Raw genomic sequence first — 26,107 nt, forward strand, 5'->3', positions numbered from 1 at the left:
TTCACAGGAGCAGGAATGGTTGCTGAATGTTCCAGGGTTTAGATCTTTTAAAAATAATCGGGTTAAAAAGAGGAGGGAGAGTATCATTGTTGATTAGAGAGTGTATACAGCTGCAGAAAAGGAGGTTGTTGGAAGGTTTGTCTACTGAGTCAGTATGGGTGGAAGACAGTAACAGGAAAGGAACAGTCCCTTTATTGGGGGTTTTCTACAGAACTGCTTCCCCCCCCCCCCCCACCCTTCCACCCCCCCCCCCCCCCCCCCCCCCCCCCCCCCACCCCCTCTCCCAATAGCAGCAGAGAGATAGAAGAACAGACTGAGCAGATGATCTTGGAAAGGTGCAGATGTAACAGAGTTATTGTTGTGGGTGACTTCAACTGCCCCAATATGGATTGGAACCTGGAACCTCCTTAGTACAGATAGTCTGGATGGAGACGATTCGGGTGTGACCAGAAACGATCCATGAATCAATATGTAGGTAGGCCAACTGGGGGAGGCCATATTGGATTTGGTGCTAAGCAACGAACCAGGCCAGGTGTCAGATCTCTCGGTGGGAGAGCATTTCTGTGACAGTGACCACAACAGCCTCACCTTTACCATAGCCATGGAGAGGGACAGGAGCAGACAGGAAGGTATTTAATTGGGGGAGGGGAAATTATACTGTTTTAGACAGGAGCTTTGGAGAACAATTATTTTATGGGAAATTCACAACAGAAATGTGGAGGCTGTTTAAAGAGCACTTGTTGGGAGTGTTGGATAACTTGGTCCCACTGAGATAGGCAAGGAATGGTAAGGTGGAGGAGCCTTGGATGACAAAAGAGGAGATTCTCATCAAGTGGAAGAAGGAAGCTTACTTAATGCTGAGGAAGCAAGGATCTGGCACAACTTTAGAGGATTACAGGGTAGCTAGAAAAGAACTCAAAAATGGATTGAGGAGAGCTCGGGGGTGGGGGGGGACACAAAAAAGCCTTGGCAGGAAGGATTAGGGAAAACCCAAAGGCGTTCTGCACATACATGACGATTAAGAGAATGATCAGAGGGTAGGGCCGATCAGGGATAGTGGAGAGACCTTGTGCCTGGAGTCTGAAGAGGTAGGGGAGGCCCTAAATGAGATTTTTGCTTCAGTATTCACTAGAGAGAGGAGCCTTGTTGATAGTGAAAACGCTGTGGACCAGTTAGGAGATATGGGATATAGGGATATTTGGATGTCTGGATATAGAATTGGCTGGCCAAAAGGTGACAGCGAGTGGTAGTAGATAGAAAATATTCTGCCTGAAGGTCAGTGACTAGTGGTGTCCCACCGGGATCTGTTCTTGGGCCTCTGCTCTTTGTGGTTTTTAATAAATGACTTGGATGAAGAAGTGGAAGGGTGGGTTAGTAAGTTTGCCAATGACACAAAGGTCAGTGATGTTGTAGACAGTGTTGAGGGCTGTTGCAGGCTATAAGACATTGACAGGATGCAGGCTGGACTGAGAAGTGGCAGATGGAGTTCAACCTCGATAAATGTGAAGTGATTCATTTTGTAAGGTCAAACTTGAATGCTGAATACAGGGTTAAAGACAGGATTCTTGGCAGTGTGCAGGAACAGCAGAATCTTCGGGTCCACGTATATAGATCTCTCAAAGTTGCTATCCAAGTTGATAGGGTTGTTAAGAAAGTATGTGGTGTTTTGGGTTTCGTTAACAGGGAGATTGAGTTTAAGAGCCGTGAGGTTTTGTTGCAGCTCTATAAAACCATGGTTAGGCCACACCTGGAATATTGTGTCCAGTTCTGCTTGCCTCAATATAGGAAGGATGTAGATGCTTTAGAGAGGATATAGGGGAGATTTACCAGGATGCTGCCTGGATTGGAGGGCTTCTCTTTTGAAGAAAGGTTGAGTGAGCTAGGGCTTTTCACATGGCAGAGAAGGAGGAAGAGAGGTGACTTGATAGAGGTGTACAAGGTAATGAGAGGTATGGATAGAGTAGATGGCCAGAGACTTTTCCCTAGGGCAGAAATGGCTGTCATGAGAGATCAGAATGTTAAGGTTATTGGAGGAAGGTATAAGGAAGATGTTAGATGTAGATTCTTTACACAGAGAGTAGTGAGCACGTGGAATGCACTGCCAGTGGTGGTAGTAGAGTCAGAGATATTAGGGACATTTAAGCAATTGCTAGACAAGCACATGGACGGCAGTAAATTGAGGGATGTATAGGTTCAATTGATCTTAGATTAAGATAAATGCTCGGTACAACATCGTGGGTTGAAGGGTCTGTACTGTGCTGTACTATATTCTATGGACTGTATTCGTATAGCTGGGTTAGTCTGGTCCAGACTGGACTGTATTGTTATTGCTGGGCTGGACTGGTCTGTATTGGTACGCCTGGGCTGCACGGGACTGGACAGGACTGTATTGCATTGGGATGGCGAGGCAGGTCTGGACCAAATGGGACTACATGGGTACAGCAGGGCTGGTCTGGACTGGAGTATATTGGTATGGGTGGGTTGGTCTGGACTGGATTGATATGGTTGGGCTGGTCTGGACTAGACTGGACTGAATTAGTGCAGCTGGGCTGGTCTGGATTAGATTGTGTTGGTATGGTTGGACTGGATTGGTATGTTTGGGCTAGTCTGGACTACTCCAATTAATTGCTAATTAGCCCCTTGAATCCCATCCCATCAATTTCAACACATCCAAAGCACTGCTGCATGTGTTGAAACTGACACCAGGTATTATCAATCAGCTCATCGGGTGACAGGGAGTTACTCATCAAACTGCCATGATTTTGAATTGCTTGTCTTCAGAATCAATTCTCTAAAAGTCACTACGCTGGTCATGGTTCAGTATGGGGTCATGCTGTAGATCACTACTCCGGTCAGGGTTCAATGTGAAGCTGTGCTCTAGGTCACTTCTCTGGTCACAGCTCAGGGTGAAGTCTCAGCTGTGCTGCACACTGCTGGTTGTCCCTGACCTGTTGAACAGGCAGAGCTGTGTCTCACCTTGTGTTCCAACAGGATGCAGCTCAGCACCTGGAGACAGGGCTCCACTCCGAGCAGCTCCAGGGGCAGATGCAGTGGAAAGTCCACCAGGCTGAAGCGGGCCACATCTGGCAGAGCGAAGGTGAGTGCTGGCTGAAGGTCTCGGGGCAATATCTCCACATCCACCCGCTTCTGGCCAGGTACAGGCACAGGGGAGTGCAGCAGCCTGTAGATCCACGACTCAATCTCTCGCACATCGTGCAGGATGACACTGGACTTCTCCTCGACAGTCAGGGAGCCTGTGAACAACCGCCACATGGTGTCTCTGCAAACAAAGAAATGAACCATCCGGTTACCTGGTAGTGCACTGACTTGGGTCCGAGCAAAGCCTCAGTCAGGACAACCCTGCCCCTCAGCACAATAACAGTCTGTCCACCATCCACAAGGTACTACTCAGGAGTGATGGAAGATTTGCCCGGATGGGTGCAGCTCCAACAACACAAGCTCAATACCATTCAGGACAAAGCCGCCAACTTGACTGGCACCACAGCCACAAACATCCACTCCCTCCACCACCAACGCTCAGGAGCAGCAGAGTGTACTATTGACAAGATGGACTGCAGAAATTCACCAAAGATCCTTTGACAACATCATTCCTCCCACCCCCCCCTCACCGCTCAAGTTCCCCTCCAAGCCACTCCCCATCCTAACTTGAAAATATATCACCATTCCTTCACCGTCGCTGGGTAAAAACAATGAAATTCCCTCCCTAACAGCATGGTGGCTCAACCTACACCCAAAAACGACAACGGTTCAAGCAGCAGCCTACCACCACCTTTTCAAGGACAACCAGGGATGGGCAATGCATGCTGGTCCAGCTGATGATATTCCCAGTTAATAAGCAAACTACATAAAGTCAGATTATGTTTATTTTTCAGAACAATAAAAGCCCTTACACCAAGTGGACAATGCTGCCTAATGCCCAGGATTCCTTTCTGACCAGCAAAAACAGGAGTGTAATATGATCAAGGTATATAACACATGATCTTCTCTCAGCCCACATACACCCCATGCCTGAAACAAAGAGCAAATGAGGTGGATTGGACAGTGGGTTAGAGAGAGGGTAGGTGACGGAGATTAGACTCAGTGGGTGACGGAGATTAGACTCAGTGGCTTCAAGACAGGGAGAGTGAGGGGGATTAGCGACAATGGGTTGGAGATGGGGGAATCGGAGGAATGAACACAGTGGGTTGGACACAGCACAATGCAGGCAAATGGGACTAGCTTAGCCTGAGAAACTTGGTTGGCATGGATGATTTGGACTGAAGGTAGTGGTGTCGCTTTGCTGGTAAAGAATGGGATCAGTGTTGTATTGAAAAATGACATAAGCACGGGAGATCAAGATGTGGAATCAGTCTGGGTTGAAATTAAAAAAAACAAAGAGAAGTAGTACTTGGTAGGTATAATCTATGGGGCCCCAAACAGTAGCTCTGCAGTGGGGCACAGTATAAAGCAAGAAATATTGGATGTTTCTAAGAAAGGTACGGCAATAATAATGGGTGATTTTAACATGCCCACAGATTGGAAGAACTAAATTGGCAAGGGTAGCCTGGGGGCAGAAATCATTCAATGTATTAGAAATTGTTTCTTGGAGTAGTATGTTGTAGAACCAACCAGGGAGCAGGCTACCCTAGATTTGGTTTTGGGTAATGAGGACGGATTATTTGATGACGTCATTGTTAAGGATCCTCTAGAGAGTGGTGACGATAGTATGACAGAGTTCAAAATTCAGATTGAGGTTGAGAAAGTGGAGTCCCACAGTTGTATTCTGGAACTAAACAAAGGAAATTACACAGGCATGAGGACAGATTTGGCTCGTGTAGATTGTGCAAGTAGGCTAAAATGTAAGACAGCAATGTCAGATGTTTAAGAAGCTACTCAATTCCTCATAACTAAAATGTATCCCAGAGAGGAAGAAAAATAGTAAGGGGGAAGTAAAAAAAAAATCCATGACTAAACGAGGTGGTCAAGGACAATATAAAGTCAAAAACTAAGGTGTACCACATTGCAAAGGCCAGTGGCAGGCTGGAAGACTGAGAAACGTTCAAACACAAACAGAGATACTAAAAAATTAATAAAAAAGAGCAAAGGTAAATTACAAAAGAGAACTAGCAGAAAATATCAAAAAGGATTGCAAAAGCTTCTATTGGTATATAAAAGGGAAGAGAGTCATTAAGGTGAGTGCTGGTCCTTTGGAAGATGATTAACAGTGGGGACTACTGAAATGACAGATGCTAAACTAATACTTCACCTCAGCTTTCACGGTGATGGCAATAGTACTATTCCTATTGAAATGGGCAAGTCAGAGGCAATAGAAAGGGTAGAATTTCAAACAATCAACATTGATAGGGAAAAGGTACTCACCAAAACATTAGGATTGAGGATAGACAAGTGCCCCTGGTCTGATTATCCACACCCTAGGATATTGGAGGAAGTGGTGGCACAGATAGTGGATTGATTAGTTACAATATTCCAAAACTTCCTGGACACGGGAAAAGTTCCAGTGGATTGGAAAAATGCTAATGTAACGCCCTTAATCAAAAAGGGAGGCAGGTAATATGTGGGAAGTTACAGACCAGTTAGTTCAACATCTGTTGTTGGGAAATTATTCAACAGAGTCAGCATGGTTTTATTAAGGGCAAATCACGTTTGACTAATTTGCTAGAGTTCTTTGAAGATTTACCAAGTGAAGTGGATAATGGGGATCCTGTAGATGTAATACATCTGGACTTAGGTAGAAATAAAATAGATGTGGAGCGGATGCTTCCTGTTATGCCACATTTAGGATGAGAGGTAGCAAATTTAAAACCGAGTTGAAGAGAAACTATTTCTCCCAAAGGATTGTGAATCTGTGGAATTCACTACTCCAAAGTGCAGTGAATGCTGGGATAGTGAGTAAATTAAAAGGAGTTTAGACAGATTTTTAATTGGTAATGGGTTGAAGGGTTATGGGGATAACACAGGAAAATGTGGGTGAGGAGCATATTAGCCATGATTGACTCATTGGGCCAAATGGATTAATTCTGCTCCTATATCTTATGAACCTATGGACTCTGTCATGCTGTTTGACTCAATCACTCTACGAGTGGGGGGTGGAGGTTGGACACAGTCGGGTATAGACAGGGCAAATGAGAGGGGTTAGAAATTGTAGGGTGTAAAGGGTGAGAGAGGGGGATCAGACACTGAGGCATAGAGAGGATGAGTGAGGGGGGTCAGACACAGTGGGGTGTTGGAAGAGCAATTGAGAGGGGGCAGACAGTGGGATATAGAGACTGTAAGGGAGGTGGTTCAGAGACAGTATAGTATAGAAAGGGTGAATGAGGGGCCCCCACAGAGTCAGGTATAAAGCTGGCGAGCGAGTGGGGCATAAAGTGATGGGGTTTTGAACACTGGATAGAGAAGGGAAGCTGTAATGGTTTGGAACTGCAAGGTGACAGATACACAAAGTGTATTGAGCAAGTTTCCGTTAAGGAGCTGTTGCTAATCTCTCTTGATCCATCAGTTGCTGCCTGAGTCAGTGATCCCACGTCAATCTTGTCATTCACTCTACCCTGTGTACAGGAAATGAAATCTCACATCATTCAATTAGATTGAAACTTTGCAGATCCATATCAGCAAACACATTGAATGGAAATTACTGCAGTCTTTTGTAATTTGTAAATGAGAGCAGGACATTAATTTCAAAAACTGAACATAACGTGCCTCTCAATTTTTTAACATTCATCCACAGAATGAGGGTGGCACTGGCTAGGTCAGCATTTATTGCTTATCCCTAATCTGAGGGCAGTCAACCACATTTCTGTGGATCTAAAGTCCAGACGAGGTAAGAACGGCAATTTCCTTCCTTAAAAGGATATTAGTGAACCAGATGGATTGTTCTGACAATCAACCACGGATTCATGGTCATTGGTAGACTCTCAATTCCACATTCATTTTTCTTTCTTGAATTCGAATTCCACCATATACCATGGTTACCCAAACATTTCCTAGATCTCTGAATTAACAGTCCAGCGATAATACCACGAGGCCATGGTCTTCCGTAAATTATCCCAAAGATCACCACTTCAGTTACTTTGAAGAATACAGAAGCTGTGGTCAAGTGGTGAAGTTTGAATTCAATAAATAAAACAATAAGACAGTCTAATTAGCATGAAACTACATTCCGACTTAACCCTGATAACGTTTGACTTCCTTCTTCATCTACCCACCACTCCATTAAAAATGTTAAATGACCCTTTTTCGACCAGCTGAGGGCAATGGAGCCCTTCGGAACAGCAGTCACCTATCTCTGAGGACCGACTGACCCATGTCCCACTGCTATTAGAACACTGGGCAGAAGTCACATTGCATCAATACCTGTCTGTGGCCTTGGCAATGTTTTGTTTTTAATTAAACAGCCAGACTGCCCTGGTCCACGCCAGTTCTAAGTCTGTTAGGCACCAGCTGAGGCCACTTGCCTGCCATGGAAGGACGACAGGCACCGCAGCTGGGGAAATCCACACAAAGGTCCCGGCACGCACCAGAGTCGCCACCGGCCCCCTGGGAAGGGGCAGCACTTCCTCCAGCCACAGCACGTGCCCAGCCCCGCATCGCACCCCAATCCAACCAACCCAGCCCTTAGAGCCAATCCTCATTCCGAAGTTACGGATCTGGGGCGGCACAGTGGCTAGCAATTTAACCTTCCAAAGTGAATTAGGGGAAAAGTTGCTGCCTACCCATTCTATGCACCTCATAACTTTATACATCTCAATCATATCCCATCTCAGTCTTCTCAGCTCCAAGGAAAACAAATCATTTCTTCAAGCTCTTCATAACAAACTCTCCAGCCCAGGAAATATTCTGGTTAATCCCTTCTGCACCCTCTCCAGTGCTGTTGCATCCTCCTATAATGTAGATTCCAGAACTGTACCAGGCTAGTTGTGGCCCAACCAAAATCTGAACAGTTCTAGGCTAATAACCATGCTCTTAAACTATGTCTCAACTAATAAAGCCAAGTACACCATATGGCCTTTAAGCATTTTATCTACCTGTCCAAATGCCTTAAGGGACTGGTGTACATACACACCAAGGTCCCTTTGATCTTTGTTGCTTCTCTATTGAGATGAAATTGCTTTTGCTACTGATCAGCCCATCTATATCCTCCTGTAGTCTAAGGCTACCATCTTCACTATCTCCATCCCACCAATTTTTGTATAGTCTGTGAACTTACTGATCAACCCTCCTACATTTAAATCTAAATCATTTATATAAATCAGAAACAGGAAGGGTACCAATTCTGACCCCTGTGGGACCTCACTGAATATAGTTCCACTCAGAAAAACACCCCTCAACCATTACCCTCTGTTTCTTGCCACTCAGCCAATTGTGGATCCAATTAGTCCTTGTTCCATGGGCTGTTACCTTCACAATAAGTTTGCCAAGGCTTACCAAGAGTCTTGCAGTCCACGTAGACGATATCAAAAGCATATACAGACTTGGTTACCTCTTCGAAAAAATCAAATCAAGTTGGTCAGACATGATTCCCCTTTCAAAACCATACTAACTGTTCTTGATTAATCCCTGCCTTTCCAATGCTGATTCTTTCTGTCCCTCAGAATTGCTTCCAATAGTTTTCCAGGTTACTTCTCCTTCCCCTCTTGAGAAACATTATCACGATTGAGTGGCTGACTCCGGTTCCTTGTTTTTGTATGTTTATATGCATCTGACTGAGGAACCCGGGTTGGAAGGAAACACTCACCAGGGTTCTGTACTTACCAAGAAAATGTTCATTGTCAACTGATTCTCTTTAATTGCATTCAGAAAATAGTGATTGTGAACTTATAACTCTTCAGCTTAAACTCCACCCCTTCTTGAAATTAGCCTTCGCAAATAGGCAAGCACACAAAGACGGTCAAGACATAGTGTCTATGACAATTAAAGAGAATTAGTTGACAATAAACATTTTCTTGGTAATTACAGAACCAGAGTTCCTCAGTCAGATACATATGAACATACAAAAACAAGGAACCAGAGTCAGCCACTCAGTGTTTCCAGCCTGCTCCACCATTTAATAAGATCATGGCTGACCAGATTTAACCCCTTCTTCATTCTTGCATATCCCCAATAACGTTCATCCCCTTGGTAATTAAGAATCTATCTACCCTTGCCTTAAGAATCTGCATCCACAACCCTGTGAGGAAAGCAATTCCAAAGACACTCAACCCTCTGTGGAAACATTGTCTCATCTGTCTTAGAAGGGTGACAATTTTAAACTATGACTCCCAATGATAGATTTTCCCACAACAGGAAACATCCTTTCCACATCCACCTGGTCAATTCCCCTCAGGATCTTGTAAGTTTCAATTGAGTCAATTCCAGAGGACACAGGCCTAGCCTATCTAGACTTTCCTCAAAAAGGCACTCCGCTCATTCCGGGTATTAATCTAATAAGCCTTTGAACTGCTCATAACTGAAGCATAATCTCCCTACTCTCGCATTTAATTCCCTTGGCAAAAAAACTAAAACACTTTATTCACTTCCCTGATTACCTGCATACGAACCACCTGTGTTTCATGAATTAGGACACCCAGATCTCTCTATATCGCAGAGCTCTGCAACTTCTCACCACTTAAATAATATTTGATGGACAATTTCATGCTTTTCCGCATTGCACTTCATTTGACAGATCCTTGCCTACTCATGGAACCCATTTATGTCCCTTTGTAGGCTCCTTACATCCTGCTCACAACTCACTTTCCTACCTATATCTGTGTCATCAGCAAATTTATCCACCATGCTTTCAATTCCTTCATCCAAATGTTTAAATTGTAAAGAGTTGAGGGCCCCAGTACTGACCCCTGTGGTACATCACTCGTGACATCCTGCCTGAGAAGACTCATTTATTCCCACTGTCCGTCTGCTTTTAGTGAGTCAATCTTCAATCCATGTTAATGTTACTCCATACCTCATCAGCTTTTATTTTCTGCAGTAGCCTTTGACATGGCACCTTATTAAATGCCACTTAGAAATCTAAACAATTCATCCACCTCAAGTTTCTACTTCAAAGAACTCTAATAAATTAGTTCAACATGATTTCCCTCTGACAAAACCACATCCGCCTGATTACCTTGACCTTATCAAGTGCCCCATTATATTGTCTTTAATCGTAACTTGTCACATTTTTTATTATGATAGATGCTGAGCCAACTGCCCTTTTGTTTCCTGCTTTCTACCTCTACTGCTTAGACTAGTCCTAGGCTCTCTACCATAGCTTCTATCCACCTTCCTTTAATAACGCAAGGATTTTAATCAATTTACTCCGAGACTTTTTAAATGCCAGGGAATACGAGATAAGTCTTAGCAATGTTTGAGAATATTTGTAGCTCAGGCTGATGGTAAGTAAGTTAGCTCGCTGAGCTGGAAAGTTTGTTCTTAGAAGTTTCGTCACCATGACTAGGTCACATCAGTGAGAGTCTCCGGTGAAGCGCTGGTGATATGCCCTGCCTCTCTATTGATAGGTCTTGATTTCTTAAGGCGGGTGATGTCATTTCTGATTCTTTTTTTCCCAAAGGAAGGTAGATGGGATCTAAATCGATGTGTTTATTGACAATGTTCTGGTTAGAATGCCATGCCTCTAAGAATTCTCGTGTGTGTCTTTGTTTTGCCTTTCCTAGGATGTGTGTGTTGTCCCAGTCAAAGTGTTGTCCTTCTTTGTCTGTATGTATGGAAACTAGTGATAGTGGGTCGTGTCTTTTGGTGGCTAGTTGGTGTTCATGTTGCCACCAGAATGGCAAATTTCCTTCCCTGAAGGATATTAGTTTAGACAATAACTGGCATGGTCACCATTACTAAGGCCAGGTTTATTTTCTAATGTATTCATTGAAATGAAATTCCAGCTCTACCATGGTAGGCTCTAGTTCCACCGCCTCAGAAAACTAGCTAGGGTCACCGATTACAAATCCAGGTTATTCTTTATATCTTGTACAATGTCATAAACAGGCCACAAGACTGACACACCCAGTTTAGCTTTAATTATCTGGAAAGGGCAAAGAGTCTCAAAAGATTTGAATAACAGGTGAAGCTAGTTGTTTCACGTCATTACTATGCAGCAGCAGCAAATCAGTGGCATTCTCCATTTACAAGATGCTACTATTAAGCCAAAAAGCCATTGTTTACCACACAAATGAGTAACATAGTCGGTGAATTTCAGTTCTGATGTGGTGCCAGGAACACAGGCTGGGCACTCAACCACGGATGCATCATATCAAATACCATACCCCTATGGCTACTTCTAAGAATACTGATCACAATCAACCAGACCGTGAATTTAAAGTCCAGCATTCAATGTGTTTCTGAAATTGGGCAGCACTTACTGAAAAATCCAAAGGGTGCCAAGAATTATATTTAAGAACCTCGCAATGTCACACACTTACTCTTGTTAGAACCTACATATATTCATCCACAAGGCTTCTGCAGGCAAAAGGAATTTGTTCATGGACTGTGCCGTTTCAACAAAAGTAAGGTTTCTGGGTCACTGCTCCCTGGTGCATTCCCAATGGTACATCTCAACTTGTCATTCTTAAAATTAAATAAAACCTTTGGGGCAATTCCCCCTGCTGAACTCTCCATGGAAATGCCTCAACCAATCAGAATCTACTCACCAAACAAACAGCACTCTTTTTCTTAGGTGGTTTCATGATCATTCCCTTGAAAGTTGGCATTCTTGTATCTGTCCTGATGAGTGGAAGTTGAAAAGAGTCAACAGCAATGTTCTCATCAACTTCCTTTAAAACTCTGGGCTGGAAACCATACGGCTTGAGGGATTGGTCGCTCTTCAGTGTCATTAGTTTCCTCACTCCTGTGATTTTGTCCCTATTAATTTGGGAAAATCTCTGTCCCTAATTCAGTGTTTCTAAAATGTAAAAGCTGACACACCATCGTTATTCCACATCTCCACCACTTCTTCATTGTCACTTGACCGAAGTTTTCAAAAAGGCGCAAGTGAGGACTGCAGACTAGAGTCAAGTTTAGAGTCGTGCTGGAAAAGCACAGCAGGTCAGGCAGCATCCGAGCAGGAAAATCAACATTTCAGCCGGAGCTTTCAAAAGTCAATACTGTCCCCGACCACTCTTATTCTCCTCATAAAATTCTAATATTTTCATTGCAAGCTTCTTTTGAAAACCCCTTCTCTGTAGCTTTTACACTCTGGTTTCTCAGGTTTTGCTGTCTCTTTTCTTTGCCATTCATAAGATCTGTGATTTCTTTACAGGTTTATGATGCCTATTGTTTTGAAAAAAAAAGTGGAGCTCTAGCCCTTTGAGATGCGAACTCATTCTGTACTGCACTACATTATTTTTAAACACCTCCTGCTGATCATCTGTCTCTTATCTATTTACAGACCTTCCCTATTTACTGCAGACTCTGACACATCCTATTGAAGTCAGTCTTCTATCTAAAATCTTAACAGCTGCGTCGCTCCCTTCATTTCAAATATTTTCTTCAAACTGGCCAAATTATGAATTCAATTTCACTTTATTCTCCACAGTTTATTTCAGATACATTCCTCATCCATGATTAAATCATGATGGGGAAAGGTGGTGGTGGGGAGGTGCAGGAGGAGAGACAGGCTTCACTGAGTCATCTGAATACCAAGAGCTTGTCTGAAACCTCTGTGGTCAGGGACAATCTCACATTCCATTCCATGCCTGTTGAGGAGGAGTCCGCTTCCTGTACTCTGTAGGTTGAGAAGCTTATAGAAGAGATTTGGAGGGCGTGGAAGAGAGTGGTCTGGAATGTTAAATTAGTTTAACAATGACACCAGGTGGTTCTTAGTGAGGAGGATATTGACACATTAATCAGATGGCAGAGTCGAGAGTGTGGTGCTGGAAAAGCACAGCAGGACAGGCAGCATCCGAGGAGCAGAAGTATCGACGTATCGGGCAAAAGCCCTTTATTTCCTGAATGGCCTATGCCCGAAACGTCGATGATTCTCCTGCTCCTCGGATGCTACCTGACCTGCTGTGCTCTTCTAGCACCACACTCTCGACTCTGATCTCCAGCATCTGCAGTCCTCAGTTTCTCCTAGTCAGATGACAGATGGAATTTAACCCTGACAAATGTGAGATCATGCACTTTGGATGAACCAATAAGGTAAGGGAGAACTCAATGAATGGCAGGACACTAGGAAGCTTAGAACAACAGAGGGGGATCACAGGATGCTTGTCCATAGATCCCTGAAGGTAGCAGGATAGATTAGTAGGGTAGTTAAGGTGGCATACAAAACACTCGAGGCACAGCCTACAAAACCAGAGGGGTTTTGTTGGAGCTGTACAGACCTTGGGTTAGGCTACAGCTCGAGTACATGCAGTTCCAGTCACCACAGCATAGGAAAGATGTGATTGCACTGTAAGGTACACAGAGGAGATTCACCAGGATGTTGCCTGGGATGCAGCAGTTCAGCTATGGAAGAGAGGCCGGATAAGCTTGGGATGCTTTCTTTATAGCAGAGAAGGCTGAGAGGGGACCTGATAGATATTCTGGATTAGTGGTGCTAGAAGAGCACAGCAGTTCAGACAGCATCCAAGGAGCAGCAGGATAGATATGTATAAGATTATGAGGGGCATGGTCCTAGTGGATAGGAAGCAGGTGTTCCCTATTTTGAAGGGTCAATAACATGGGGGCCTAATGTTAAATTGAAATTTAGGAGGGATTGTAAAAACAGAGGGCAGTAGCAATTTGGAACACACCGCCTGTGAAGGTAGTCCAGGCAGATCACCTCACAAACTTTACAAAGTAGTGGGATCAGCACTTGAAATGTCATAACATGCAAGGCCACGGATTGATGCTCGAAAGTGGGTTACATCTCACCTCTTTTTAAGTGTAGACTAGATGGGCCGAAGGGTCTTTACTGTAGTGCATGATTCTATGAAAGTCACCCTACTTCACAGCAACATGGAGCAGCAGAATCCAGTGTAACTGCACCCTAGGGAACTATCAATTGTTGGTTTTTGAAATTGTGAAATCTGTTGATCTCCCTCAACTCAGCCTCCATGGGACAAAAAATTCCAAAGATTCACTCCCACCATGTCGGAAATCCCACAAAAGCTAACCTAATGAATGAAGAAGACCCAAACCAGGGAGAAAACAATCAGAAAGGGGAACACATGCTTTGGAATTCACTGAACAGGAGTTGGCAGCAAGTGCCCATTCTCCCAGCCGCTACCATCCCACCTGGCCAAGATCCTGTCACCAGGCCTGTCAGCACCAGCTGCTAAGTGAAGCCAGTGACAAGGCTGAGCAGATTGGTGAATGGAAAACAAATTGACAAGATTCAATTAAACACAAGGTAAAAAGAGGAGCTATTCCTGAGCATGCTGCGCATTCACAACAGTTTTAACCACTACACCATAAATCAATAAATCAACTGTCTATATTGGCTAAATAAAAGGAATATGAAGTGAATTCCAGGATTTTGACCCAGCAACAGTGAATGAATGACGATATACTTCCAAGTCTTAAGGTGAGTAGCTTGGAGGGGAGCTTCCTACGTATCTACTGCTCTTGTCAAAGAGATGTCATACAGCACGGAAACAGACTCTTCGGTCCAACTTGTCCACTCAGACCAGATACCCCAAACTAATCTAGTCCCACCTGCCAGCACCCGGCCCATATCCCTCAAAACCCTTCCTACTCATATACCCATCTAGATCCTTCTAAATGGAAGTGGTTTGGAAGGCACTGCATAAGGATATTTGGTAAATTTCTGCAGTGCATCTTATCAATAGTAGACACTGCTGTTACTGAGCATCTGTTGTGTGGACAGTGGATGCAGTTCCAATCAAGTGAGTTACTTTGTCCCAGATGGTGTCAAGCTTCTTCAGTGTTGTTGCAGCTGCACCCATACAGGAAGGTGAAGAGCATTACATCACACTCCTGACATGTGCCTTATAGATGGTGGACAAGCTTTGGCGAGTTGGAACGGAGTTACAAATTGGAGAATTTCCCATTGTGTCACTTCCCCATTCAAGGTTTTAGCCAATTGTATACCCTTCCCTGATCATGACAATGGGCTTGAGTTGGAGATTCTCCCATTGGACAATGGTCATTACCTGGTACTTATGCAGCACTAATAATACTTGCCATTCATCAGCTCGTGATCATACATTATTCATGTCTGTGGGTGATTGCTTTATTAACAGAAGAATTGCAAACAGGACTGAACAATGAATTCATCAGTAAAAGTAAACGTACCTATTTCTGACAGAAAAGGTCATTGACTTTCTACAGTGGCCTGCCCTTTTCGTAATAGAATGACAGTACAGTTTTGCAAGTGTTTATCCAAGGTTATTTCAAAGTTCAACATAACCTTTCTGCTTTTCAATATTACCTATCAAGAGTTTGTTATTTGATTGCCTAATTAATTAGCTTCACAGTCTTCGTGATTTGGAGATTCCCAATCACCACAGTGGCTTAGTGGTTAGCATGCAGCCTCAGCACCAGGGACACAGGTTCGATCCCAACCTTGGGTGACTGTCTGTGTAGAGTTTGCATGTTCTCCCCATGGATTTCCTTCAAAAGTCCAAAGATGAGGATATGGTGGAGGCTGGTACAATTGCAACATTTAAGAGGCATTTGGATGGGTATATGAATAAGAAGGGTTTGGAGGGATATGGGCTGGGCGCTGGCAGGTGGGACTAAATTGGGTTGGGATATCTGGTCAGCATGGACGGGTTGGACCAAAGGGTCTGTTTCCATGCTGTACATCTCTACGACTCTATGTGCTGGTTAGGTGGATTGGCCATGCTAATTTGGCCTGTAAAGTCCATGGATGTGCAGGTTAGGTAGATTAGCTGGGGTAAAATGAGAAAGGGAAGGGAGCTGAGTCCAGATGGGATTGTCTGTAGACTCAGTGGGCTAAATGGCCTCTTTCTGCACTATAGGGATTCTATAAATCTGAGATCCTTTTGCTCCTTTACTCACATTAGACATCAACAATCAAGCAGTATTGAGAGTGAAGTGAAAACAGGTCCTGCTGGAGATACTCAGCATGTCTGGCAGCACCTATGGACAGAAACATGGAGTTAACTTGGAGTCCGACGACTCTTTGGAGCAATATTTCTGATCTCCAGCATCTGCAGTGTTGTGCTTTTATTTCAGTACTGCATGACTTGCTCATTCATCCCAACAAAATGTGCCAGCTCAAGCACAACATCAGTAAATACACACTCACCTTTGAATTCCCTTCAGACTTCCTGCTTTCTTAATAAGGAGCCGCTCGCTGCAACTATCCACTAGCCGTTTCAGGGTGTACAGACACTCACGGAAGGTGGAGAAGAATGGATAATGGCTCAGTATACACAGTGAGGTTAGGGTACTGTTCCGGGATCGGTTACCACTCTTCAGCTGCCGTTTCAGCCTGGGCGAGCGACTGATGTCAGGGGTGGAGTCAGCGCTGTGCGTTGCCAGGGAAGAGCCGCTGTCAGAGTTGTTCTGCTCGTTGTCTGGCGTCTCTGCAGCACTGCCCCTGGCAGTGGTCCGGTCCGGCCTGTCACGGCTGCGCTTCTGGAAGGAGCGGTAGAAGTTTACGCAGACCCCGTAGCGAATCACTCCGCTGTCCTTGTCGGTCAGGGTGAAGACGAAGGAGGAATCATCGCGCAGGCTGGTGCGCCTCTGCCGCACGCTGAGACATCCTTCAGGCTGGCAGAAGAACACCACGTCTGGAGGGAGAGGGAAGTCCTGGTGGTCCTCTAGTGGGTAACGGCGCAGCAGCTCAGGGGTCTGAGCAATGCTCTCACTGCTCGGCAGCCTGTATACACAGAAATAAACAAACAGCAACTCAGCTCCTGACAGTGCTGTCAAATAGGCCCCTCAATCCCACTGCAGACTATATGTGGAATTCTGCCTCCAATCCATGACCACACGGATAACCACAGCAGCAACAAACACAAACCAAATGAAAACACAAGCATTACTGCACCAACCCCCACAGCGAGGACTCCAACCAGACCTTCACAAGCCCAGAAAATCAAATGTACCTCCCTCCAGCCAATGGCACTGCATTGAGAATGGCTTTCCCCCAGACCCTGAAACAGGACAGCAATCAGATAACATTCTCCTCACCAGTTCTGCAGTCCTGCCCATCCTCCTCACAAGCAGTGATGCTGAAACATCAGATCAGTACCATCTCAGGCCAGTCTTGCACCACATGGTGCTGTGACAGTGCACTCGACATACAGCCTGTTCAAATGATTTGCTGAGTAGAGTGAAACTTGAAACAGAGTGCCCAGGGACGCACACATTGCTGCTGGGGATGAAGGAAACAGCTTGTGCACCTTCTCGTGCAAAGGTCCTGACTTAAAATCTGGCCCCAACAATCTGTTTCCAGAGCTGTTCAATAATCCCCTCCCCTTCATGGCTGCCCATCCACCCTGCTCCATCTCTTCCAACCACAGCAACATCTCCCATCCACCACCAAACCCCCAGACAGCCAAACAGATCATTACCTGGCACCGATGATAACGAGGTAATCCAGCAAACGTGGACATGCTCTCTTCTGAGACATTCTCGCCTGCTCTTCACTAGGTCATCGCAAATTCTCAGGAACATATAGCTCCCTGATGTGGAGAGCAATTGTGCGAGTCCAGCCTTCTCTACCAGTAGCTTATCTCAGGCATCCCAGCACATGGTCTGGCTTGGATGGCAGGAGAAACTTGGAACCTGAAAGAGAGACATGGTGAATCACTTAACCATGAGGAGACTCACTCCACCACAAACTGAAGACAGAAAGCCCAAAACAGTTCTAGCAGGGAGGTCATGTTGGAGCTCTACAGAACTTTCAATGAGCCACAGATGGAGTACTGCATATAGTTCTGCTTACTGCACTATAGGAAAGATGTGATTGCACTGGAGGGGGTGCAGAGGAGATTCACCAGGATGATCCTTGGGATAGAGCATTCCAACTATGAAGACAGGCTGGATAAGCTCGGGTTGTTTTTTTTTTTGGAGCAGAGAAGGGGAGGGGGGGGATCTGATAGAAATGTATATGATTATGAGGAGAGTGGACAGGGTGGATAGAAAGCAACTGCTCCCCTTTGTTGAAGGGTCAATAAGAAAAGGGAATAATTTTAAAATGAAAGGCAGGAGGCTCAGAAGGGATTTGACGAAAGGGTGATGGCCATCTGGAATGTATTGCCTGGGAAGGTAGTTGAGACACGAAAGCACACAGAAGTACTGGGTGAGTGCATGAAGTGTCCGAACATTCAAGGCTATGGACCATGTGGGTCTGCTGCAGGCAGTTGTATATTTTTGGTGGTGCACACTTGATGGACTGAAAGGCCTCTTCTGTGCTGTATGATTCTATAAAAACACACTGGACCGTACACCAGCTCAGACAGACAGATACAGACACACACACACACACATATATAGATATCTTCCCCTACACACATACCACGTGCAAACACCCACACTGAGCTGATCACTATGCCCACTGCCATGGGCCGTCACATCATATATAAACACCAAGTGTGCACACATTGATTGATCTCACGCATATGCAGACCCACTGCACAAAACAGCCAAGAGTCAAAAACCCAGATCTTCACCCTCGGTCTGGCTGCTGCTTATCAACTGGACAATAAACATGCCAGATTGTCCACTCTAAAACTGTTTCTACCCCCTGCCAGCCAGTTTCAGTCTCTCACTTTCCGTGACACCCATCTTTTGCCAGCAGAAAGAGAAATCCATGCCACCATGAGCACACTACCCAAAACCCATCTCAAAGGGTTAGATTAGATTAGATTAGATTACAAACAGTGTGGAAACAGGCCCTTCTGCCCAACAAGTCCACACCAAACCTCCGAAGAGAACCCACCCAAACCCATTCCCCTACATTTACCCCTTCGCCTAACACCATGGGCAATTTAGCATGGCCAATTCACCTGACCTGCACATCTTTGGATTGTGGGAGGAAACCGGAGCACCCGGAGGAAACCCACGCACAGGGAGAATATGCAAACTCCACACAGGCAGTTGCCAGAGGCAGGAATTGAATCTGGGTCTCTGGCGCTGTGAGGCAGCAGTGCTAACCACTGTGCCACCGTGTCGCCCCAAATGTGAAGCATCAAGATACCCCGACCACAAAAACTGTTACAAACTGGGGAATAATTAACAGGATGCTTCCTTGTCCATATCTGACCTAATACCATGAGACTTTATGTTGTTTGGAGTCAATACTAAGAACTTGCAGAGAAATTCCCCCACTTAAAGTATATCACTGTGCTACTGTCTCTGTTGTTTCTGTCTTGCCGTGAGACAGGACATTCTCAGGGTGGTGGTGAACGGGACATAGGCTGGAAGGTATGGTTCACAGAGCAGAATTGGAGACAGCATGTCATAAATCTTGACATTCATCTTTAGTCAAAAAGGAAAAGAAAACATATTTAAGGTTTAGGAAACCGAGGTCAAACAAGGTTCTTGAGAAGCATAAATGAAGCAGAAAAGAACTTAAATGAGGAATTAACAGGGCTAAAAGGGGCTACAAAATATTCATGGCAAGTAGGATCAAGGAGAATCCCAAGACATATATTAGGAGCAAGAGGGTAACTGGGGAAAGGGCAGGTCCACTCAAGGACAAAGGAGGGAATTGATACGTGGAGTTAGAGGACGATGGTGAAGCGCTTAATGAATTCTTTGCATCAGTATTCACCAAGGCCTAAGACATGGATGACGGTAAGTTTAGAGAGGGGTTTGTTGGTACTGTAAGGCATGCTGATATTAAGGTGGTGGTGGTGTTTGGCGTCATGTAAAACAGTCAGGTAGATAAATCCCCAGGGCCTAATGGGATTTATCCCAGGTTACTGAAGGAGGCAAGGGAAGAGATTGCTGAGGCCTCACTGGAGATTTTTGTATCCTGTTGAGGTACAGGTGAAATCCTAGAAGGTTGGAGAATAGGTCACATTTTTTCTTTGTTAAAGGTAATACACATAATCCAGGAAATTGTACTTCAATGAACCTTAGATCAGTTGTAGGGAAATTATTGCAGATGATTCATTGAGAAAGGTTTTACTCACATTTAGAAAAGAATGGACTTATTAGGGACAGTCAGCATGACTCTATAGACCCGTTGGAAAGTCAGGGACAGAAATAGCACACGGAGTTAAATCTAGATAAGTGTGAGGTGATGCATTTTGGAAGGTCAAACTCAAGAGGAAGGTATACAGTAAACAGCAGGACCCTTAGGAGCACTGATATACAGGAGGATCATGGGGTGAAAATCCATTGCTCCCTGGAAGTGACAAGGTGCATGAGGTGGTAAAGGCAGATGGCATGCTTGCCTTCATCAACCAGGGCATTGAGAAGAAAATCTGGCAAGTGAAGTTGCAACTGGATAAAATTTAGCGAGGCCACAATTGGAGCACTGTATGCAGTCACCACACTGTGGAGACATTGGAGAGAGTGCAAAAACAAGTTACCAGGATGTATTAGCTATTGGACAAACTAGGATTGTTTTCGCTTAAAGGCTGAGGAGCAACCTGATAGACATACAGTTATATAAAATTATAAGTAGCACAGAGTAGATAGTCAGAGTCTCTTTTCCAATTGGAAATATCAAATGCTATGTGGCTGATGTTTATGGTGAAAGGGGAGAAGTTTAAGAGAGATGTGCAAAGATATATTACTGTACATAATACAGCAGAGAAGCACAGGAGGGTATGAATGAAGATCTTTGTGTCCTATTGTAGGAGTGTGTCATGGGTGCCCCTTTTCCCTATGGTGTTAGCGAACATAAAATGACAAACTGCAAGGTGATAACTAAACTCAAGTCCCGAGAACATTCGACCAGATCTATTCACTTTTCATCAGCAAGCTGTCCAAACCAATCGATCAGGAATTACGCAAAAAAAAACAATGTCAGGGCAGGTAAATTTCCAGAAATATCTTTCATTCACTGACCGCCCAAATATCTCTCAGTCCCAATCTCCAGTCACTGACCGCCCAAATATCTCTCAGTCCCAATCTCGTCACTGACCGCCCAAATATCTCTCAGTCCCAATCTCGTCACTGACCACCCAAATATCTCTCAGTCCCAATCTCCAGTCACTGACCGCCCAAATATCTCTCAGTCCCAATCTCGTCACTGACCACCCAAATATCTCTCAGTCCCAATCTCGTCACTGACCACCCAAATATCTCTCAGTCCCAATCTCCAGTCACTGACCGCCCAAATATCTCTCAGTCCCAATCTCCAGTCACTGACCGCCCAAATATCTCTCAGTCCCAATCTCCAGTCACTGACCGCCCAAATATCTCTCAGTCCCAATCTCGTCACTGACCACCCAAATATCTCTCAGTCCCAATCTCCAGTCACTGACCTTTCATACCTCTCAGTCCCAATCTCGTCACTGACCTTTCATACCTCTCAGTCTCAATCTCCAATCACTGACCATTCATACCTCTCAGTCCCAATCTCCAGTCACTGACCTTTCATACCTCTCAGTCCCAATCTCCAGTCACTGACCTTTCATACCTCTCAGTCTCAATCTCCAATCACTGACCATTCATACCTCTCAGTCCCAATCTCCAGTCACTGACCTTTCATACCTCTCAGTCCCAATCTTGTCACTGACCACCTAAATATCACTCAGTCCCAATCACTAACCTCCCTGATATCTTTAGTCATGAGGCTTTCGTTTTGAAAAACAGAAATCGAGCTGAACATTTATTTATCAGATGGTGGGGATTGACGTCCCCAGTCTGCTTTCTACAATGCGATCCCAGAAACTGGAAGCAATGCTGGACAAAGTATTTCGTCACTGGACTCTGACTCACTGGCTTCTTGTTACCTGGTTGATGCACCAGGCTCAGCTCCCCATTGTAATCCAGCACTGGCTGCAGAGTGTTCCTGACACCAGGATCAAGACCGAACTTGCACAAACATTGCATGACGTGCCTGTAATCCGACTGGGTTGCTATGGTGACGGAAACCAATCTGCTGGTGCTATTTATAGTGCATCTCCAACAGCCAAACAGAAGCCCAGAGATTATAGCCACGTGGACTGAGTGGGAGAGGGACATGCTCCAAGTGGACTCTGAGGACAGACTATGCAATCCAGAATTGAGTTATACATCATAATCACTGTACCAGCTACACTTCCCTACTCAAACAATCTTCAGAGAACCGAAGATGAAAGGAGGAGGCCATTCAGCCCACTATGTTATGCCTTATTACAGAAGTTCATCAATTAGTTCCACTGTCCCACTCTCCTGCCATTGACCCAACATCGATCTTCCTGTTGAACAATATACTTACCTGAAAGTTAGGACTGCTTGTTTCAGACAATGCATTTCTGATCATAATCAGTCATTCTATTTAAAAAATCCCATTTCCCCACACAATTAATCTATTTGACAAACAAGCCAGTGCCCTTTGATAACTAAACCTTCTGCCAATGAAAGGTTGCACCTTGTTTACCACTCAGACACCTGCAACAATTTTTGCAAAGTTGTCCTCAAACTTCCCTGTTCCAAGGAGAATAATCCCAACCTGTCCCACCTCAGGATCCCTGCAGACCCTCATCCCTGCCTCCATTGGAGGAAATCTCCTTTGAACTCTAAGGCCCGGACATCCTTCACAGGCTACAAGATGCAATATGCCCAATTTGGGTATAACCAACTGTTAGAAAAAAAAAGTAAAATGAATCAGTTAGCACCACTATGCTGTACAACACAATTCCGAGCTCATAATACAAGTTTAGTTATCACCTTGCAGTTTGTCATTATGATAACAGCAGTCGGCACTATCCTTTGTACAAACTGATATACTCACAACACCTGATGCCAGCATCTGATATTGGGGATATCATAGGCTCAATACATGCACATTTAACCAATTGTAATAAACTTCAGACAATTTCTTTGATGCGTCAGAACTAATTATGACAGCCAAGCTAAATAAGAGCACACTGGGCCCAGTCCACATCAGCCAGTCACCAGCACAGCTTAGCAGAAATTACACAAATTGACACCAGTCCGGCATCATTAACACCAATAATACATTGCACCATCAACAGTCGGCTGAACACATTCAATTATTAAACACTGTTTAATTATTGATTTGACTCGCACACATTAAATATTAATCCTTGTTAATAATCAGGGTAAAGATTCAGCAATGCAGCTTCTAACACCCCATTCCATGAACAGGGTTCCAGATTCAGCAGAGTTTCCAGTATTCTGCTTGTCCTTCAGAATTTCAGTATCTGCAGTGTTTTTTGTATTTTTTTCTTCCTCTCTTTGCTCCAGCTTCCCCTCTCTCCTCCATTCCTCCCACTCTCTGTCCAGACTTGTATACTTCCACCCGGTCAGGCTACATCTCCTTCTTTAGGCCAATTATGTCTCCCGTCCTTCTCCCTCCCTGAGATCAATCTCAGCACAGTGTGCCTGCTGTTGCAGAGACTTCCTTTACACAACAGAGTTGGTCCCTCCCATCTGTCAGCCCACACGTGGAGGTGCATAGCACCCTGCCCAGTATCATGCTGGGCCCCCTGCTAAGAGAATTTATCTCTGCCACTGCACAACTCCTCCAGTTGCCACGTCAGTCAGAGAATCTGGTCTGCCCTGTTCCTACGAGTGCCTCGAGGGACTGTGCTCAGCTTTGCTGTGCGAAGGAAAGTGAGCACAGGGTTCCAAAGCTCTGGGGAGTTCAACGGGAGGGTGGAAGAACCAGCAGATGTGGAGCCCTAATTTCATACAGCAACCAACTCGACTGAGAGACAGCATGCAGTGCTGCTGGTGCACTGACGGAACGACCCATTATTTATAGGAGACCAACAGCAATAAAGGGGCTCACTCTTCTCATGCAGCTAGCTCACCTACTTATGGATTCCCATTCAGGGATTGTGGGGAGGGGGGAGGGGGGGTGGAGTTCCATACTTCAACACACAACCCACCCCTGTCTAAGTTCGCATAGTGGACAGTTTAAACTAAGGGTCAGCCAACCACCCACCTTGTGTACAGAGATAGGCTGCAGTGGAAAATGCCCTCAGGAAAAGATTCCCACCGTACGCTCGTGGTTAATGGAGAGAATACTAAATCCACAACATCGCGCATCAATCTTAGGCTGTCAAGACCCAACAGCAGTACAGGGAGGTGTTAACAGTCACTTATCAGCACATCATTGACAGACCCAGGTCACAGTCACCAGGAATCCCAGTTGCCCGGGTGACTGCTATCCTATTTTTTTTAATCACCTAACTCCCTCTATTCACATTCAGCCGACATTCACTTTTATGTAGGTTGCTCTGATTCTCTAGCTACAATCCACCCTGTGACTCTTATCCAGCAGCAGATCAAATCCACTCCCCAACCCCAAACACCTCGATTAAAACACTACCTGCAAATCGAGCCAGCTGACCGTAACTATTCTGAAGCTCTGCCTTTGAAATCCAAGGAACTCAGGAAACGAGGAACAGATCTCCATCCATATCTCAGGTCATAATCTTGGCTTGTCATGCTGGAAGTTGTTAATTTAAGCACAGTCATTTAGGCATGGAGGGGGGGGGTTACAGCATGCACAGTATTGTAAAGTGTCCCTCTTAAAGCCAGCAACACACAAAATAATAGAGACACAGTTCTTCACCACCAGCTGTGTGCACACGTGATACTGCGACCCGGAAAGATGCAAACAAAGGCCGAGTTGGATTTCAGTCAAAAGGTATTGCAGAAATGCTGCTGGGTGCAAAAACCAACATGAAGAGACAAGCTAAAAGCCAGCCACAAGGTCAATGGCAACACATCCCAAGGAGATGTGAAGCAAGGGAGAAAAAGCAAAACAGATGTAATGCAACCACAGAAGTTTGAGTCAGGATAAGCAGGCTGTGCTGAAAGATGCAGAGAGGTGATAAATAAGGTGCATAAAAACACTGCAGCAGTCCACACGAGTAGCAGCAAGTCAGGAGGAAGAGCAGGGCCTAGAGCTCGACTGATTGGTCAGAGGATGCTGTCAGTTATCGGAAGGTGTTGCCTGCTGCACTGATGATGACAGAGAAGACAGTCTGCAGAAATCATGCTGAGGCCTGTTACCAGGTTCCCTGAACCAAATGACAATATCAATTCATTGCCACGTCTGACAATTCGGAAAACCAGCCGATAGCAAACATACAAAACAGGTTTCATCACTTTGTCATCGAGGCGCCGCTCCAATGACATGCCAAACCCACAAGGGAGCCTGACTCCCACTGAGTACATCCAATCTCAGGCCTGAACCACCCTCACTCCCAAATACCAGGCATTGTGGAGTAAAACGCCCTCACTCCCAAATACTGAACACCACAGTGTGAGAGGCTCTGCACTTTGGGAGATCAAATGTTAACAATAAGTATACAGCATTAATTACATCAGTTATAATGCTGTATACAATAAGTATACAGCGTTAATGTACAGATAGATCTTGGAGTCCTTGTGCATAGCTCCCTGAAAGTGGCCACACAAGTATGCAGGGTGACAAAAAAAAGGCACACAGCATGCTTGCCTTTATTGGTCAGGGCACGGACTATACAAGTCAGGAAGCGATGCTGCAACTTAAGAGTATTGCATTCAATGCTGGTCACCACATTACAGGAAGGATGTGGAGGCTTTGGAGAGGGTGCAGAAGAGGTTTATCAAGATGCTGCCTGGATTAGAGGGTATGAGCTATGAGGAGAGGCTAGGGTTGTTTTCTCTGAAGTGATAGAGGCTGAGGGGAGACTTGATGGATGTCTATATAATTATGAGATGCATAGGTAGGGGATGACAGTCTGAATCACTTGGCCAGAGCTGAAATGTCGAATGCTAGAGGGAATGCATTGAAGGCGAGAGCACAAATGTTCAAAGGAGGTCTGAGGGGTACCTTTTTTAAATAAATAGAGAGTGATAGGTGTCGGGAACGCAGTGCTATGGGTAGCAGTGGAGGCAGATACGACAGGAGTATTTAAGGTGCTATTAGACAGGCAGAAGAATAAGGAAAGACTGGAGGGATATGGACCACTGGGCAGATTGAAGGGATTGGGTTATTTTGGTGACATATTTGGCACAACGTGGGCCAAAAGGCCTGTTCCGGTGCTGTACTGTTCTATGC

The 26,107-nt window shown here is 44.9% G+C and overlaps 1 protein-coding gene across 1 annotated transcript in view; it reads right to left on the bottom strand.

Moving 5' to 3' along the window:
• The window catches only part of madd (MAP-kinase activating death domain), a 145,307-nt gene extending 120,687 nt beyond the window's left edge, over nt 1-24,620 (bottom strand). Inside the window, exons 1-4 of the mRNA XM_072592876.1 lie at nt 24,386-24,620; nt 17,496-17,709; nt 16,223-16,798; nt 2,977-3,280 (exon numbers count right to left, since the gene is read on the bottom strand). Of these exons, the coding sequence (XP_072448977.1) occupies nt 2,977-3,280; nt 16,223-16,798; nt 17,496-17,554 (939 nt within the window). The 5' untranslated portion in view covers nt 17,555-17,709; nt 24,386-24,620. The remainder of the gene's footprint in view (nt 1-2,976; nt 3,281-16,222; nt 16,799-17,495; nt 17,710-24,385) is intronic.
• Nucleotides 24,621-26,107: the final 1,487 nt, after the last annotated feature.

The sequence above is a fragment of the Chiloscyllium punctatum genome, chromosome 22, assembly GCF_047496795.1.
Source record: "Chiloscyllium punctatum isolate Juve2018m chromosome 22, sChiPun1.3, whole genome shotgun sequence".
Lineage (NCBI taxonomy): Eukaryota > Metazoa > Chordata > Chondrichthyes > Orectolobiformes > Hemiscylliidae > Chiloscyllium > Chiloscyllium punctatum.